Below are 16,126 nucleotides of genomic sequence, written 5' to 3'. Positions count from 1 at the left end.
TAGTAGATGCTTTGTATATATCATAGGGCATCATTGGTCACTGGAGGATGGATTTCACATGGAATAGGCTCATGTATGGCTTGGCAAAACACATCTCCTATTGTTTGTCATCTGTTTTGATGGGAAAATGAAGACTGTATAAGGGTGAATGAAGTAGCAACTGTCTCTGCTTAAGAAAGCCTGTCATTTAAGGGTTCACTACATTTCCCCGAAGTTACAAATTATATTTGGCCCACTCTAGTTATTTGGAGCTTATAAAACAATGGAGATATGTATTGTTTTTAGAATGTATAGAACTATCTCCTTATCCTAATCACAAGTTAACCATTTCCTCAGTTGATCAGAACAATTTACTAATCAGTGTAGAAAAAAATAAGGCCAGCCCCTTGCATCTTTCCATTCCTTAGTCCAGACCTACCCAGGTCCCGTCATGTCTTCTCCAAAAAGCCAGGTCTGTTGGCAGCAGCCCTTAAGGTCGATGCTTACCCCTCCCCTGGACAAAAGCTCATTTAGTGTATAGCAAAGGATCTGGAAGTTCCAGGCTGTTTTCCTCAACATTCCCTCCATTCCGTCCACTCTGGGCCACATGGATATGACATGGGCCACCATGTCACAGACATGGTGAAAGACTAGAAAGCCAGTGTACTCTTTCTGTATGCCAGCTTCCCATCTGGAAGTGTAACTCATTACTATGAAACAAACAGCTATCCAGTGAAGTGGAATGTCTCCAAGTCTCCCTCTAACCACCTCTTTGACCAAGGCTTCCAGCTGAACCCAGATTTCTTTCCATCATCATAATCTTAGCTGCTGGTCCAGCCTTGCCCTTTGAGAGGTGGTGACTGTTCATCTGGGCACACTGCTGAGGTAGGTGCCCTCAGTTGTCTTTAGAAGAGGAGTTAGTCCATGAACTCTAAAGGTTTGACCAAGAAATTCTAGTCCTTTCTTGTAACATCTGTTTTTTTTTTTTTTTTCCCCACAAGAGCAGTAATTTAAAGCCTCAGGCCTAGTGTTAATATATTCTATACAAGTACATATAGTTGGCTTAGAATAAGGAAAAATATTTTTTTCTCATTGTGAGTCATTTAAAAAAAAACCATATATTTCAAATACCATCTTGGAAAAGAAAAGCTAAATGAACTATGTTGTGCACTGATTATGGTTCAGGGCTACATCTAACATGTTGTGAGACAAGTCTACTTTTCTTTTAAAAATAGATTAAAGAAGCCAGGCCGTAGTAGCCCATACCTTTAATCCCAGCACTCTCAAAGCGAACAATATACCCCATACATCTTGACTATATCTATTCACCTTATCACTATAATAAAGTAATTAAACACAGCACTGTTTCATACTGAGGTCTATATAAATCACTGAACTTCACATAGATTTTTTTCCAAGTTGTTTTTGTTTTGTTTTGTCTTGGAAAGCTTGGCTTTCCTTTGTCATCTCTTTAAAATAGGAATGTAGCCTCCCCTGCCTGCTGAGATGACCATATCGTTAAAGCCTAAGTTTAAGGAACAAGTCTCTGACCAAGTTCTTAGGTGTCCCAGGACACAAGCCAAGAAGCCACCGCCACATTGAGGTGGGAGCAAACTAGCAACAAAACTAAATGTGAAGGCCTTCTTTAGTTGTTGAAAGCCACAAACCAAATGTATTCTTGAAGATGTAAAAATTACAGAACAAGCTAGGAGTTAGTGGTGCTGGCTTTAACCCCAGCACTCAGGAGGTAGAGGCAGGCAGATCTATGTGAGTTCAAGGCCAGCCTGCTCTACAGAGAGAGTGCCAGGTCAGGCTCCAAAACAATACAGAGAAACCCTGTCTTGAAAAAAAAAAATGACAGGATAAGTAATGATTGTCTTTCATCAAAACCTGGAGAAAAGCCAGGGATTGTGTGCATACCTTAAACTCAGCACTTGGGAAGCAGAGACCAAAAGATATCTGTGAATTCATAGATAGCTTGACCTACACAGTGAGTTCCGGGTCAGCCAGAACTATCCTCCAGTATAACTAATACTCTAAGGGGCAGGGACTAAGAGGCCCTAAGTCATTGGTCTGGATGAGCAAAGGCACCTAGAATTTTAGGTCTTGGTAAAACACTCTAACACTCTAACCACAGCTCCAGAGCCTTGATATTCAACATAAGTGCCAAAGGCCAGCAGGAGCATCTTCACCTAGCAGCTTGCCATAAACCATCTCTTAGCCTGTCCATCTTCAGCAAAATTGCAACATTCACCCTGCCCCTAGTGTTACTTTCCTTTCTACAAAAGGTTTCCAACAGACACTAATCATATGAAAAAAAGCAAGGTATGATGGGCTGAAGGAATTTGTTTTTGCATTCTTTACAGGGAAAAAAAAAGTGTTGTATTAAGATAAGCAGAACTACAAGGCTAAACATTGCACCTCATACCTGAGTCACCCCGTGTGAATCACATAGGCTGGAGAAATGGGGTACCCTGTATTTGCATTCCTACTAAGTTCTCTGCCCGTGTGGCATGACTCTGCTTTTATGTGGGGGTTCCTTTTCCTCCTCACCATCCCTTATTCTCATAGTCAAGCTGTCCCCTGAATGACCCAGCAGCAGGCTGAAGCCTGGAAAATATTTCTAAAACACTGTGAGCCGCAGCTAATGCTGGCAGATGCCAAGGACCCATAGGGGTTCCATTTCTCCCCAGAGAGGGGTGCCTGTGAGACTCGGTGGAGTACAATGGAGGGGTCAAGAGCAGTTCAGGTAGAAAGGCTAGCCAATCACATTGATTGCGTTAAACCCTGTTTGAAAGGAAAAGAGAGATCCTGGTCATCTCGGGAGAACATTAACTGGTACTCATTCTGCTTGTTCATCAATGCACTTGCTATCCCTGCTTTATCTCATTAACCTGCCAGAGACTATGGTAAGCCCTGCGAGGAGCCAGCCGATATCCCAGCAAGTAGCCTCTGGTGCTGGGTGAGGAGCAGAAATACAGCCTCTAGCAGAGTAGTAAGCCTTACCTCCATATACTAGAGGCTTTCAATGACCTTGCTAGAAATAGGGTATTAATTGGTAGAGGCTAGAGCACATACAGCAAGTACATTTGTATAGCCACCACCACCACCCCCCCCCACACACACACAATGGCAGACACTGATAGGAGCTTCTTTTCTTATTGCTAAGGCACGCAGGTGGGTACTTTAAGGAGCCAGTGGGAGCTTCCTTTGGAGTTTCTGACTTTCCAGGTCATATTGAAATATATCACTGTGTGTGACAGTTGTGTAGCTTGGTCTGTTTATGGGGCTCCTAGCAGTGGAATCAGGACCTGTCCCTGGCACTTGAGCTGGCTTTTAGGAACCCATACCCCAACCTTGATGCAGGGGAGGAGGCTGGCCCTGCCTCAACTTGATGTGCCATGCTTTGTTGGTACCCATAGGAGGCCTGCCTCTCCCTGACTGAAGACACAGGAGGAGCTGAGGGGAGGGGTAGGGAGGGGACAGGAGCAAAGGAGGGAGGGGGACTATGGTCAGTATGTAAAATAAGTGAAAAAGATAGATTTAAAAAAAAAAAGTAAAGTAAAAGAAATGAAAGAAATGCACTCACAAGACTTGCGGTTGGCCCTGGAACGCTTCCTTTCCCGTGGTACCACTCGCTGACTGGGTACCTGGGTGGCCGATTTGACAATACGGTCCATGATCTCATCAGCGGCATCATCCGTGACATTAGGTGACTCATCAGTTCCCATATTCCATGAGCCAGTGGATCCTGAAAGATTAGACAGCCAGAGAATGTCATGTTCTCACAGAGAAGAGAAACAAAGGCAGCAAAATGCTTTTTTTGTAGCTGACATCTATCAGAGATGGATCCCCGCAAAGACCTGTGATAGCTTCAGAGTTGGTGACATGCATGGGATGCGGGCCTGCCCCCACCTGTGCATGCTATCCTGCCAGTGCTGTGGAATCCTGAATTGGGACATTTATTTTGTATTTTCCTACAACACGGCTCTGTGTCTCTGTCTCTTGTTAATCTCTCTCTCTCCCTTTGTCCTGTGACTGTCATTGCTACCTGCAGGTCCTATGATCACCTGGGGGCAAATGACTTAAGTCAGACCCTATATAGCACATCAGTGACACCCAGCAAGACATATCCAGTGATGCACAGAGAGCCACTGAGGGATTGCTAAACTAGCCCCTCAGCAGCTGTATGGAGCTAGTCAGTGTCACTAACAGAACTTCCCTCATCTTAAACAGAAAGCAAGCAGGGTTGTGATGCACATTTTATTACCGCTTAAAAAACTGGAAGGGGATGCCCTCTCCAGTCAGTAGGAGGGAGCTTGATACAGTTTGTCTTTGAAATATCTGTCTGCTCCTTAACAAGAAAATGTAAATAACTATGTATTAAGACCATTCAAATCTCCCTATAGGTAGACATTGCCTATTGACAAGAAGAAAGCACAGGTTTCCAAACAATATCAGTTGGAAACCAATGGTAATTCAACATCTAGGAGCATGGCCTTTGTGAAAATTCTGGGATGATGAGGAGCTCCTTCAAAAGGAAAGATGTAGGTGTATCCCATACTGTTCATCTCTATACTTTAAACTTTATTTCATAGTAGATGTGAAGTTTCACAGGCCTGTAGGTTAGAGCTCTCAAATTCATAGCCACCAATACCCAGCCCCAGCTGAAGCCAAAGAAATGCCAGCTTGCAATTCTGAAAGAGGGTAAGTGATTTTTTAAAATGTTTAAAAAATGAACATTAAATATGCTAATAAATATGTTTTACCTCTTCATTCATATTGTTATATTTAAAATTTTGAGGCTTCTAAGCACCTAGATATTAATGATCTAGAATTTGATTGAACTACATGGGAACAATGGATCACTGTTTAGTAAACTATGATATTTTTGGGTGCACATGTGCAAGTGTGTGTACTTGAAATCTTACTGTAAATATGGAAGAGGCTGAGGGCAATGTCTTCAAGTGGCCAGGGCCGTTATAATTGTTGACCTAGCTTTTAAAGTCTACTATGCTTAGCTTTCTCAGTGGCATACCTACACCATCTGCATGTGCACAAAGACTAACCATGCCTGCTGCTAATAGCTAAGGGGACCCTGCCTGGTCCAATTAGAAGGCCACATTTCTTCCATCATCATAAACCATTCTTAAAAACAGGTGCTTCCCTGAAAATCACCTTTTTAGAGTTGTTGCTGAGTGTCTCTGTCTGGGTGCTGTAATGGGAAGCCCGAGGTCCCATGATTGACCCAGCTTTCAGACTGGACCTCAGTCTCTATGACAATGGCTGTCCTCAGAGTAGAGCCATCAACAGCAAAATTGTCTTTCATGTACCAGTCTTCTTATTCCCTTTCATCTACCGGTTTATAATAATGTGTCTTATCTTGAAATCTAAATTACTCTTCACAAACCTCACACGGAGAGCTCCATCAATTCCATTTGGATCCTGACATACTTTCAGAGCACTGGGCAGAAATGGAGGAACTTAGAGACCCACCCCTCTGAGAATTGCCAGCATCTCCCATACACATGTCCCCAGTGATCTATTTTTAATGTAGCAGCCAGGAGAAGCCTACAGGTAACCCCTGACATTAGTCCAGCCCTGTCGGGCTATTCTGCAGTGTTCTGGGATCGATTTCTGCTTTTCATCTTCTCTTTTCTTGGTCACTCTCTTTGCTACCTGGTCACCACTGGCCACACTCTTTCTGCTTCTACACAAGTTCTCCTTAGGACCTCTGCACCCCCATGTAGGAGAAATATGGGGAAATACTTCCATGGTCTCTCATACAGCCAAGGAGCCAGGAGATCCGCTGCACTGCTCCAAGACATTTAGATTTCGTAGAGGAATAGAGCAGTGCAGACCATGGCAGCACAGTGCCGCTTTATTGTCACTTCATCTCTCAAGTTATGGAACTGTTTGAAAGCAAACACATATTTATGCTTCCCTTTTAGATATCTAGCCCGAGTCTACAGGGATGAGGCATGCCAATGGGGGGTTTGTTTTAATATAGAGGGAATGTTGGTTTTCACTTCTGAAAGATGATCTCCATCGGGATAAATGGCTACAGGAGAAGCTTTTTCCAGCGTTTGAAGATGTTAATCTGCCTTGTTTTTGTTTTGTTTAAACCTTGCATAGTTTCTGTTGAAAAGCAAACCACCATTTCTGCACCGGGCCACAGTAGGCCTCTCCCCCTTCTCTCCCGTCTACTGCTGTCTTTGGGCTGGGATGTAAAGCTCTCAGCTGCTGCTCCAGTGTAGTCCCCGTCTGCTTCTCAGAGTGATGGTCATGGGCTAACCCTCTGAAAACTAGATGCAGGCCTTCAATTAAATACTCTTCTAAGAGCTGCTTAAGTCATCGTGTTCATCACAGTAGAACAGTGACGAAGACATTCTCCAGGCTCCTTCATCAGTGAATAAAAATAACCCACAGAGTACAAACCTGGCAATAATTTTTACCTTGGTCCCTTCTAGTCCAGAGGAGATGTCTAGTTTCTCTTAAAAGTTGTACAGCTTGGGTCACTGAAATAGCTCCAAGGGTAAAAGAGCTCATCTCATAAGCTTGACAAGCTGAGCTCATTCCTAGAACCCACATAAAGGTGGGAACATAAAACTGACTACACACACACATACCCACACACACACACACACACCAATAACAAACATGTTTAGAAAGCCTCAATACTGGAGTCCCCCCTCCTAAGATGACTTCCACTATACCATCTTCACAGACCATTTTTATGGGGTGGCTTACCTGCAAAGACAAGCCCCACCCACCAGAAGTTACCTCTGCTTGCCCGGCTTCGAGTGCGGACACCAAGCACAGGGGTGACATCCTCCACAGCAGGAGATGATGTTTTCAAGACAGCCTTCATGTTCTCATGTTCAGCCGCATCCTCAGCATAGCTCAGACCCTGTGGCTGGCTTGGTGTTGCAGGAGAACTGCCAGAGAACTTGCCAGACTGCAAAACCAAAGTGATGTTAGGATCTGAGGGAACACTTGCCAGTTGCCGTCATGTTTTGTTTTGAGGGAAACATTCTCTCCTCTGGTTTCTCTGTTTGTGTGTACTCAGTATATTGTAGAGTTCTGTCAGTCACAGAGAATGCCAACAAATGGCAAATACCTCTCTACAGGAACATCTAACACCAGAATGAGAAGCAACTGGCCCCAAAGGGACCTTCACCCATCCACCCTGCACTGTAGTGGATGGCACCTCGAGGAGACTGACATTAACTCATCAAGTTAACTCACATTAACTTGAATGTCTTGAATTTCATTTTCTAAGAATGCTCAGGATCTTTGTTTCTTTGCTTGGTTTTTTAGAGACAGTTTCTCTGTAGCTTTGGAGCCTGTCCTGGAACTTGCTCTGTAGATCAACCTGGCCTCAAACTCACAGAGATCTGCCTACCTCTGTCTTCCAAGTGCTGGGATTAAAGGCATGTGCCACCATAGCCTGGTGAGGATTCTTGTAGATCTAACCTCATCTTACTTTTAGGGGGAAAAAAAAAAACCCAAACTGAAACTCTCTAAGACTAAGTGGCTTTGTCAGAGGTCCCAAATGTGTTGAACATCAGGCCACAAAACAGAACATGCCAGATGAATTTAAGCTGAAACTGAATTCAGCAGTACTTTTAGTTTTGTCAAAAATGCAGGTGCTCGCTGTAACAAGCATTAAAAACACACGTTTTCAAGACATGTTCTAGAAGTCTATATTGAGTTCTATTTGCACACGATGCTTACATCTGAGAGAAGAACGAGGTGGTGAACATGGACCGCATGATATTGAACATGGACCAAGATCAGCCCCAACCAAGGTTTTGCTTCTCAGCCATTGCTACAGACTTGTGATAAATCTGTGATGTATGTTGTCCTTCCTCAGTCCCCAGGATCAGCCGTCACTGCTTCCTTTCTTCCCGACTCTAGGCTGCTCTATATATTGACTCTGGTTTGGTTTGGTTTTTGATGCTGTGGATCAAACCCAGAGCCACTGAGTCCCATCCCCAGCCTGATTCTACTTTGTTTTGCTCCTTATGTCGTTTTGTTTGATTAAAAAAATAAAAGTCCTTATCATGTCTCTTAGTCTGCTCTGAAACTCATCATTCTCCTGCCTCGGCTTCTCAAGTGCTGTGGTTACAGACATGCACCACTGTGCTCAGCACATACACAGCTAAGCTAGAATCTAGTTCTCATGCTTGGGTTGTAAAAAGCACAGAAAGTGACTGGGAGGGAAGCTCTTTGTCCAGTTTTCCAGCCTCAGGGAAAAGACACACCGGACCTGCTCTTAGTATCAGGAAACTGATTAGTCTTGGCTTCGGGACATAGGAAAATGCAATTAGCTCCTCACTCTCTGACACAAACAGCATGACAAGAACTGATCAGATGGTTAGTGATCACATGGAAACCAATCAGAAAATGTCCATGCACAGTTTCCAGTGCTAAGTGATGCTGACACTTCATGCTGACTATGTTAGGTTACTCTACAGCACACAGGAGAAGGGCAAAGATGGGATTCTTCACATTCGTGAATTGTCATACCTCAATGTCATCCTCGTCATCAGTCTACCAGAAAGGACAGAACGGGACAAGATGGAAAAGACAGAAGGATTCTTAGAAGGCTCAGAAGTCAGCAAAGAGGAGATAGTCTCAACAACAGATCACATTCCCAAAACAGAAATCAGTCACTATCAGCAGAACACGCTGTCTTCAGTCAGAAGGTGCCAGGCTCTCCCTGTTCTTACTGGGTGGCTTGTTCTGTGTACTCCAAGATCACACTGAGAGGAGGCAGGGAGTACTTGAAGGGCTTTAGGTGATCAACCTCCCAAGGACACCCATGGCTTCCCTGATCACTACTATCCTTATCTTCTACACCCTCCATACACTTCGTCTGCCAGGCCCACCACCACCTATTGGGCCCACCATCACCCACTGACTTTCCAGGCTTTAGTAAATGAACCAGTCTTCATTCAACTGGCTGTGCCCATCAGCAACCTTTTCCTTTTATCCTAAGTTCTAGACTCTTCCCTGCCTACTCTGCAGGGGCTAGGCTACAGTGTATCCTACTACATACAGGCCACACAGGACACATGAAAGTTTCCAAGCACAAAATACCATACTAGCCTTGCCTCAAACACATGAAATTAAGCTGTAGAATTGTTCCAGTCCTCAGGGAAGCCACCGGAAATGATAGTATTCTCAGTAAACAGTTTATCAGTAGATACATTTTGAAGACCCCTTTTCTAAATACAAAGTGAGTATGAAAAACCATGCCAATATCTTGATTTAAATCCAGTATACCTAAGTATTTCCACAGAGGTTAGAGGCTAGACCAACAAGCAAGGCATGACTTTTTGAGAACTGACTGTACTTTTGGAATGTAAGATAACTAAGTACTCCACTCTAATGGCAAGAGAGACGTCCTCTCTACCATCCTTCTTGTTGAGTGGAATATCAGTGTAGCCAGGATGACTGGCATTTTTTTTTTCAGCAGGCATATGCTGCTATACAAAATTCTATGTTTTCAATCTCCAGCCTTCTCAAGCTCTCAAAGTGTCATCGATCCCTTTCTATAGGAGAGGAAGTAAGGGTTTAAAGATGAAGGGTCTCACACTAGGGCCCCTCTTCCCTCTGCAAGGAAGTCCTGTGACTTGATAATCTAAGTTCCCACAAGCCATTTGGTTTATGATGATTGTTGAGCACACAGCATGAAGATCCTTGCACCCACAGAACTCCAGAGAAACCAGGAATGTTAAGCATACAGGATTGTCTTTCCAATGGGATAGATTAAAAAACAAAACAAAAAAACCCAAAAAACAAACAAACAAACAAACAAAAAAACCCTGTTCCTCCACCCAGAAAGCTGGGAATTAGAAGTGATTAGGAGCCTAGTGATCTGTGTTATCTGTTGGGTCTCAAGCTTCTACAACCAGGACAACAGGTGGCTAGTAATTTAAATGACCCTTACAGCTAGGGGCTCTCCAGGCTTCCACAACCAGTCTAAATGACCCTTATATTAGCTGTATAGCCAGAGGCTCTCCCAAGGGTGGCTAGTAGCCCAAATGACCTCTACACAAAATATGTATGCCAAAGACCATGACAGAACCTTTCCTAGCCCTAAAACTAGCACAGGTAGCCTATCTCTAGGACTCATCTTATTGGAGGAAATGACATGTACCTGAGTCAGGTTTCAATGTAAATATACTATCCTGTGCACTATAGATTGTATTTACACCAGGAAACTTTTTTTTCTGAATTATATCATGCTCAAATTTGTTGGGAATGAACTGCAATGCTTTCAGACTCCCTGAAGTCTTGACCCAGGTTGACAAAGTCAGTCTAAATCATTCTCATCTCTTTGTGGTTCGCTTCCCTTCCTGGACAACTTTGGGGTTCCCCTCTGATGGTCACTAGTGATCTAGAATCAGGTTAGGACAGAAGATGAAGAACGAGGTCCACACTAAGCCATTCATGGAAGGACCCCATGGGTGGTGGAATAGAGGCCCATTGCATGCTCCGAAGGCAGGAAGGTGGAGGAAGTTCAGCCTCACAGACCAGGGAAGGCAGTCGCCAGAGCTCCTCCTCCAGATGTCTCACTTTGAGGGACCACCACATGATCCTATTTATTTTGTATCTACATTAAAAGTGTCTCTACCAGCATTCTCTAAAATGGTCAGGGCTCCACAATCTCTGCATCTACTCTGTGGCTTTGGTTTCGGTGGTGTGTATGTCATTTTTAATCATTTAAAAATGTGTATGTCATTTTTAATCAGATTGTATAATTCCTGGGGGATGATCTTGCCTCTCATGGAACACACATCAGTCCAGGCACATTAGCACTGGGAACATAGCAAAACTTTCTATCTCAGAGTTGGGCAAATGTGTTTGGCCTCGGTAACAATATTCTAATACTCCAGAAGGTGGCAGGCTTTCCACACAAATATCACCTTGACCTCAACTAATATGGACCAAGTCAAAGCTAACTTTGAAGGAATCTGTACTGTCCAGATTTTAATAAAAATTTAAATACTTTTGAATCACACTCTAGATATTTCTGCCTCTCAGAGAGCCGAATGTTCTCAAAGAAGGACAAATTTAAAATTTAGTAGGGTCTGTTAAAAAAAAAATTCTCAGGAATTTGGCAAGAAATTTTAGTGTGTTTTCCTAACTATAAGCATATTGGACTTGTGTTGTTTGCCTTACAATATGTCTAATTTTCACAAAAATAAATGATCCCTTTTTAAGACTTTTAAAAATAACACATTGGAATGAAATGTAGGTCATAGTTTGCCCAAGTGGGTCCAATTTGCTTTCTGAAAACCCCAGGAGCTCAAAGCTCCCAAGGAGCCAGATTTTAGGAGACAGAAGAGCCTGGCTGATGGCACTAACAGTCAGTGCTGGGAAGGGCTGCAGAATGAGCTTCTTCTGAGAGAAACTGGTACCATGCCCTCTAGAGTCAGAGTGTCCAAGGACGGAGGTTTGGAAGAGGTGGATGATAAGGGGACTGATAGTCTCTGGCTCTTCTTAGAATTTCCTTTTAAGTACAAACCATCTTGTAGGCAGTGCATTGGGCACCCACAGGAAGTCGGAGGCCTGCCTCAGGAATGCTTACTCTTAGCAGTAACCACATCCCTGTTTTGCTTGCACCACAAACACTCCCCTGGCCATAGATGGCCACCTCCATAAGGTCTTAATTGATTTCTTTCTTCTGCAGAGACATCTGCCTGACTTGAGTCCAGCTGAGGCTTAAATTCCTGGAGTGATGGCAGTCTTGATGGCTTAACTCTTTACTCCTTCCATTCCCCTTCCTGGGAAGCCCAGGGATGCCAAGTGTTTGCACAGGTGGGAAAAGTTCATGGGTACCAAGAAAAAAAAATCACCTTGAAGAGCTCTTCAATAGCTTCCAAATATGGTCTAGCAGTTCCAATTCCCTATTCTCTACAAGCCTATTCAAATACAAACAAGCAGTGAGAAAAGGAGGATCCCCATGAGCACCCCCTTGTTCAGGTCAGCTGTCTGTGGGTTTCTCCAGCCTGGTCTTGACCCCTTTGCTCATCACTCCTTCCTCTCTGCAACTGGATTCCAGGAGTTCAGGTCAGTGTTAACAGTGGGTGTCTGCTCCTGCTTCCGTTAGCTACTAGATGAAGGCTCTAGGATGGCATATAAGGTAGTCATCAATCTCATTATAGGGGAAGGACATGTATGGTAGACTGATAGCTGGGAAACCAGCATAGGACTGACCCAGACCCCTTCAACGTGGGAGGACTGGGCAGTCTATGGGGCCTCTGATAGTGGATCAGTATTTATCCCTAGTATACGAATGGACTTTGGGAGCCCATTCCACATACAGGGATACTCCCTCAACCTAGACACATGGGGGAGGACCTAGCCCTGCTCCAAATGATATGATAGACTTTGAAGATCCCCCAAGAAAAGCCTCGAACTCCCTGGGAAGCAGAAAGGGGATGGGATAGGGGGTTGGTGAGGGGCAGGGGAGGAGGGGAGGGAGAGGGAAATGGGAATGACATGTAAACAAAAAAAAGCTTGTTTCTAATTTAATTTTAAAAAAGAATATAAAAGGCATATATATGATTCTCTGAAAGGAAGAATTCCAAGAATTCTTCATTTTTTTTCTTTTTTCTAAAGCAAAACCTATAGCGTACTGGTACTAATGCATGAGATACCACATGGAAAGGGGCCGGGCACTGGCCTTTGTCAGTCTGCAGCACTGCCCTGCACCCTTTCAGCTCCACTCATGGAGCATGCCCCATCTATACAGCATCTGCAGCTAGCCTGTCGCCTGCTTCTGTTCCTTTCCCTGGCTGTATGCTATGCTCCGGAGTCACAGGTAGGCTCAGGGCTGAGGTGGGAAATAAAAACCCAGCAATAAGACAGGAAAGCGCCAAGGACAACCCCAGGTGCTATGGAGAAACTTCTGCCAGACTTAATGTCCTCCGGGATCTCTTCCAGCCCTAATCTGTATGTGACCCAAATCATGTGACCACAAGATTATGTCCTGGAGCAGTGATAACAGTTTGTCAATTCACATTCTCAAACTGAGTGGCCCAAGTGGCTGATTGATACATGACACTGTTACAGGAATGAAAATTCTGAACTAATGTCAAATTAATAAATCTGCCTTCCTATGCTTGGTGGCATCACTTGATACCCCCCTCCACTTCATCAGATGTCATTTGTCATCAGTATCCAATAACACCAACAGGCTACGATACACATTCCCCCTCCAGGCACACAACCTTAATTTTCACTGTCCTGGTACTCCTGAGTTACATGGCAGATTTCCATAGACTTGGAGGAAGAGTGGTTTGAGAGAACTTTAGAAAAGAAGAAATTTTTTGTTATTGTTTGGTTTTCCAAGACAGGGTATCCCTGTGTAGCTTTGGAGCCTGTCCTGGAACTAGCTCTTGTAGACCAGGCTGGTCTCGAACTCACAGAGATCCACCTGCCTCTGCCTCCTGAGTGCTGCTATTAAAGGCATGGGCCACCACTGCCTGTCAAGGAAACGTCTTTGACCAAAATCAGTAAGAAAATAACACATCCCTCCAAAGTAGGGGAACTACTTATGGTCTGTTATTTTGAAAAGCTGTGACGTGAAGCAAGTGAGTTCGCGGGACTTACGTCGGTGATCATCTTTCCTCTCGTCTTATTTCTCTCTCTGTGGTTGGCCCGCTTCTGTCTCTGCTGCAGGACCCTTTCCCTGGTCGTGCGATACTCTAGTGCAAACTCACTGATGATCCTGCAGAACTTGTTGATGTTCACCTCTCGAATTGCATAAGGGGGGTGGCCCATGAAGAGCAAAAAGGAGTGAAATCTGCAGGAAACAAAACAAAAAAACAAAAACATAACTTTGCTTTTAAGGAACCAGAATTATTTGTATGAAATTTTTCTATAAGAAATCACTGAGCCCAGCTTCCTGTGGGAGGACACTGATCATTCCTGGGCCTCGGAAGTCAAGAGTCTTCTTGATTAAAAATAGAAACAAAGGTCAAGGCCATTTACTTTCTTATCTGAATGGAAGTCTACGGGTAAGATTTTAGATTCCTTTCTTGTTTGTCTATACATTTGTAAATGAATCTGCCAATATTTCCAGAAAAAAAAAACCAAGTTGTATCTTAAGGAAACAGGCACAATTTCTAGATTATGTAAGAACTGAATGGGAACAGAGAAGTGTTTTAAAGTCCCTTAAGTCGTTCTTGGAGTAACTGTGAATATGTGCAGACAATATATTAAAAAGAACAGGTTCTAAATAGATGCTTACAAAGCTTTTCTAAGAACTTTAAAATATTTTTATTTTACTATTTATATATGCAATCTTAATTTAACTAGGATATGCCAAAGAAGTTGAATAAAAACTTATTTCAGCTACTGTTTTATAAATTAAAAATTATTAATCTGAACATGGTGACACCTGCTTGTGAAGGCCGCCAAATTGTGAGTGTGAAGCAAGCCAGGCCTATACAGTGAAACTTCCCCATGAGCCTTCCCAGACCATCCTCTGTAAAGCCGAACTTTCTTGTTACTACTGACCAAGTACTACTCCAGCCTGAGCTTCCTGGCTCTTACTGCCAAATGACATTACTGATCAGAGGCAAAATGATGTTATGAGGATAGGGTGGTGTACTATCACCCTTACATCACTATCCAAGATGGATGCACATGCAGAATTAATGCAGGGACCTGTCATCAACAGGTAGAAACTACACTTTGTTTCGTTCATTACATGACCTTTCTGACTCATCTTGTTATAGAAGTAGAACTCAGAATAGTTCATTCTCTACCATCAGCACACTGTATTAGACCCAAGGACGTCAGAACCTAACATATAAACTGAAAATATGATTTAAGTATAGATGCTACAAATTAGCACATAGACTTAATACCTGAGAAAAAATATTCAGATGTGAATCTGAAAGACGCCATACATGTCTACAGAAACACAAAGCATAGCCTTGGAGAAAGTAAACGTTTTTGGAGATTTGCTGACCGTAACCTTTAGATTACAGACATACAGGTCACATGGCTATGGAAGGGCTAGCTCCCCTCACTAGAAATGGAAGGCCCAAGCCAAGCATCTTCAGTTGTTTTGTTTGTTTGTTTTCACTACCAGCCTTTTAATCAGGCATGCTGTTTACTGAGGTGATGGACTCCATCAGGAGGAATAGACTTCAGGGCACTGGATGCGAGCTGGGTGTCTTCCTGTAGCGAGCATGACAGCTCCTGGCCGCAGTTCACAAAGCCTTCTCCTAGGAAGGGCTCCCTCCCTACTTTTCCACTGATTTCTCTCATGAGCCTTTCACAGTAACTGCTGTGAATCCTTAAGAATGGGTGTGTTTACAAATTGTCTACAGAGGGAGCCAGGCTGTAAGAGCAGCAGGATAAAAGGAAGGCAAATAAGCAGGTGCCAGCAACCAAAACAAGATTTTTGGTGAAGGTCAGAGGTTGTGAAAGCCAAGTATTGCCTGGAGCAACAGTTGTGAAACCATATTCAACTTTCTGATCTGAAGCTTTCTATGTGGGTATTGGTTACAAGGTATAAGGGCCTGATTTAAGTTTCTTCTTTTTTGGGAGGGTCTACTTCCCAATATGTGGGTGAAAAACTACCCTAGTAGGCCTGGGCTATGCTCCTTGGCAGTGTTTAAGCATGTGAAGCAAAGCAATGAGGCTAAGTTCTAGTCCACCCAGTTTAGCAATGGATTTCTGCTCCAATCAGTTCTATAATCCAGGCCCCTACAAGACTTCATTTGAACCCAGAGTTCTAAAGTTTGGCTGTTTACTTTGGAAGCTACCTTGTACTCCCTGTCAGTCATGGAACTTTCAGTACCAACCACAGCTACGATGCATTTCTATCTAATCCATCCTAGTCATCCCCAATGGGATTGCCAATGGTGATGATCTATGAACTTGGGTCAGACAGGAACAACTAATGTCCAATATGACCAGCTTGGAAGGAGCAAACACATAGTAAAGAATGGTTTTGTCAACAAGTTTTTAACATATCGTGAATAAAATGGTTAATAAAAAGCAGGCACAATGGCTTTATAAGGCTTCCATGAATTTGCTCTAGTTTTACAACATTCCAAATGGAAATTGTTTATTTTCATATTTTTTAAGGTTGGTAATCACTTGCATAGTAAAA

The 16,126-nt window shown here is 43.3% G+C and overlaps 1 protein-coding gene across 1 annotated transcript in view; it reads right to left on the bottom strand.

The window, feature by feature from the left end:
- The window catches only part of LOC127214301 (FH1/FH2 domain-containing protein 3-like), a gene marked incomplete at its 5' end in the record, with an annotated part of 35,122 nt that overhangs the window by 1,190 nt on the left and 17,806 nt on the right, over positions 1–16,126 (bottom strand). The window contains 3 exon segments of the mRNA XM_051174696.1: positions 3,569–3,730; positions 6,763–6,937; positions 13,609–13,801. Coding sequence (XP_051030653.1) covers positions 3,569–3,730; positions 6,763–6,937; positions 13,609–13,801 — 530 coding nt within the window.

The sequence above is a fragment of the Phodopus roborovskii genome, unplaced genomic scaffold, assembly GCF_943737965.1.
Source record: "Phodopus roborovskii unplaced genomic scaffold, PHOROB, whole genome shotgun sequence".
NCBI lineage: Eukaryota > Metazoa > Chordata > Mammalia > Rodentia > Cricetidae > Phodopus > Phodopus roborovskii.
The sequence above is the reverse complement of the archived record's forward strand: the minus strand, read 5'-3'. Positions and strand labels throughout refer to the sequence as shown.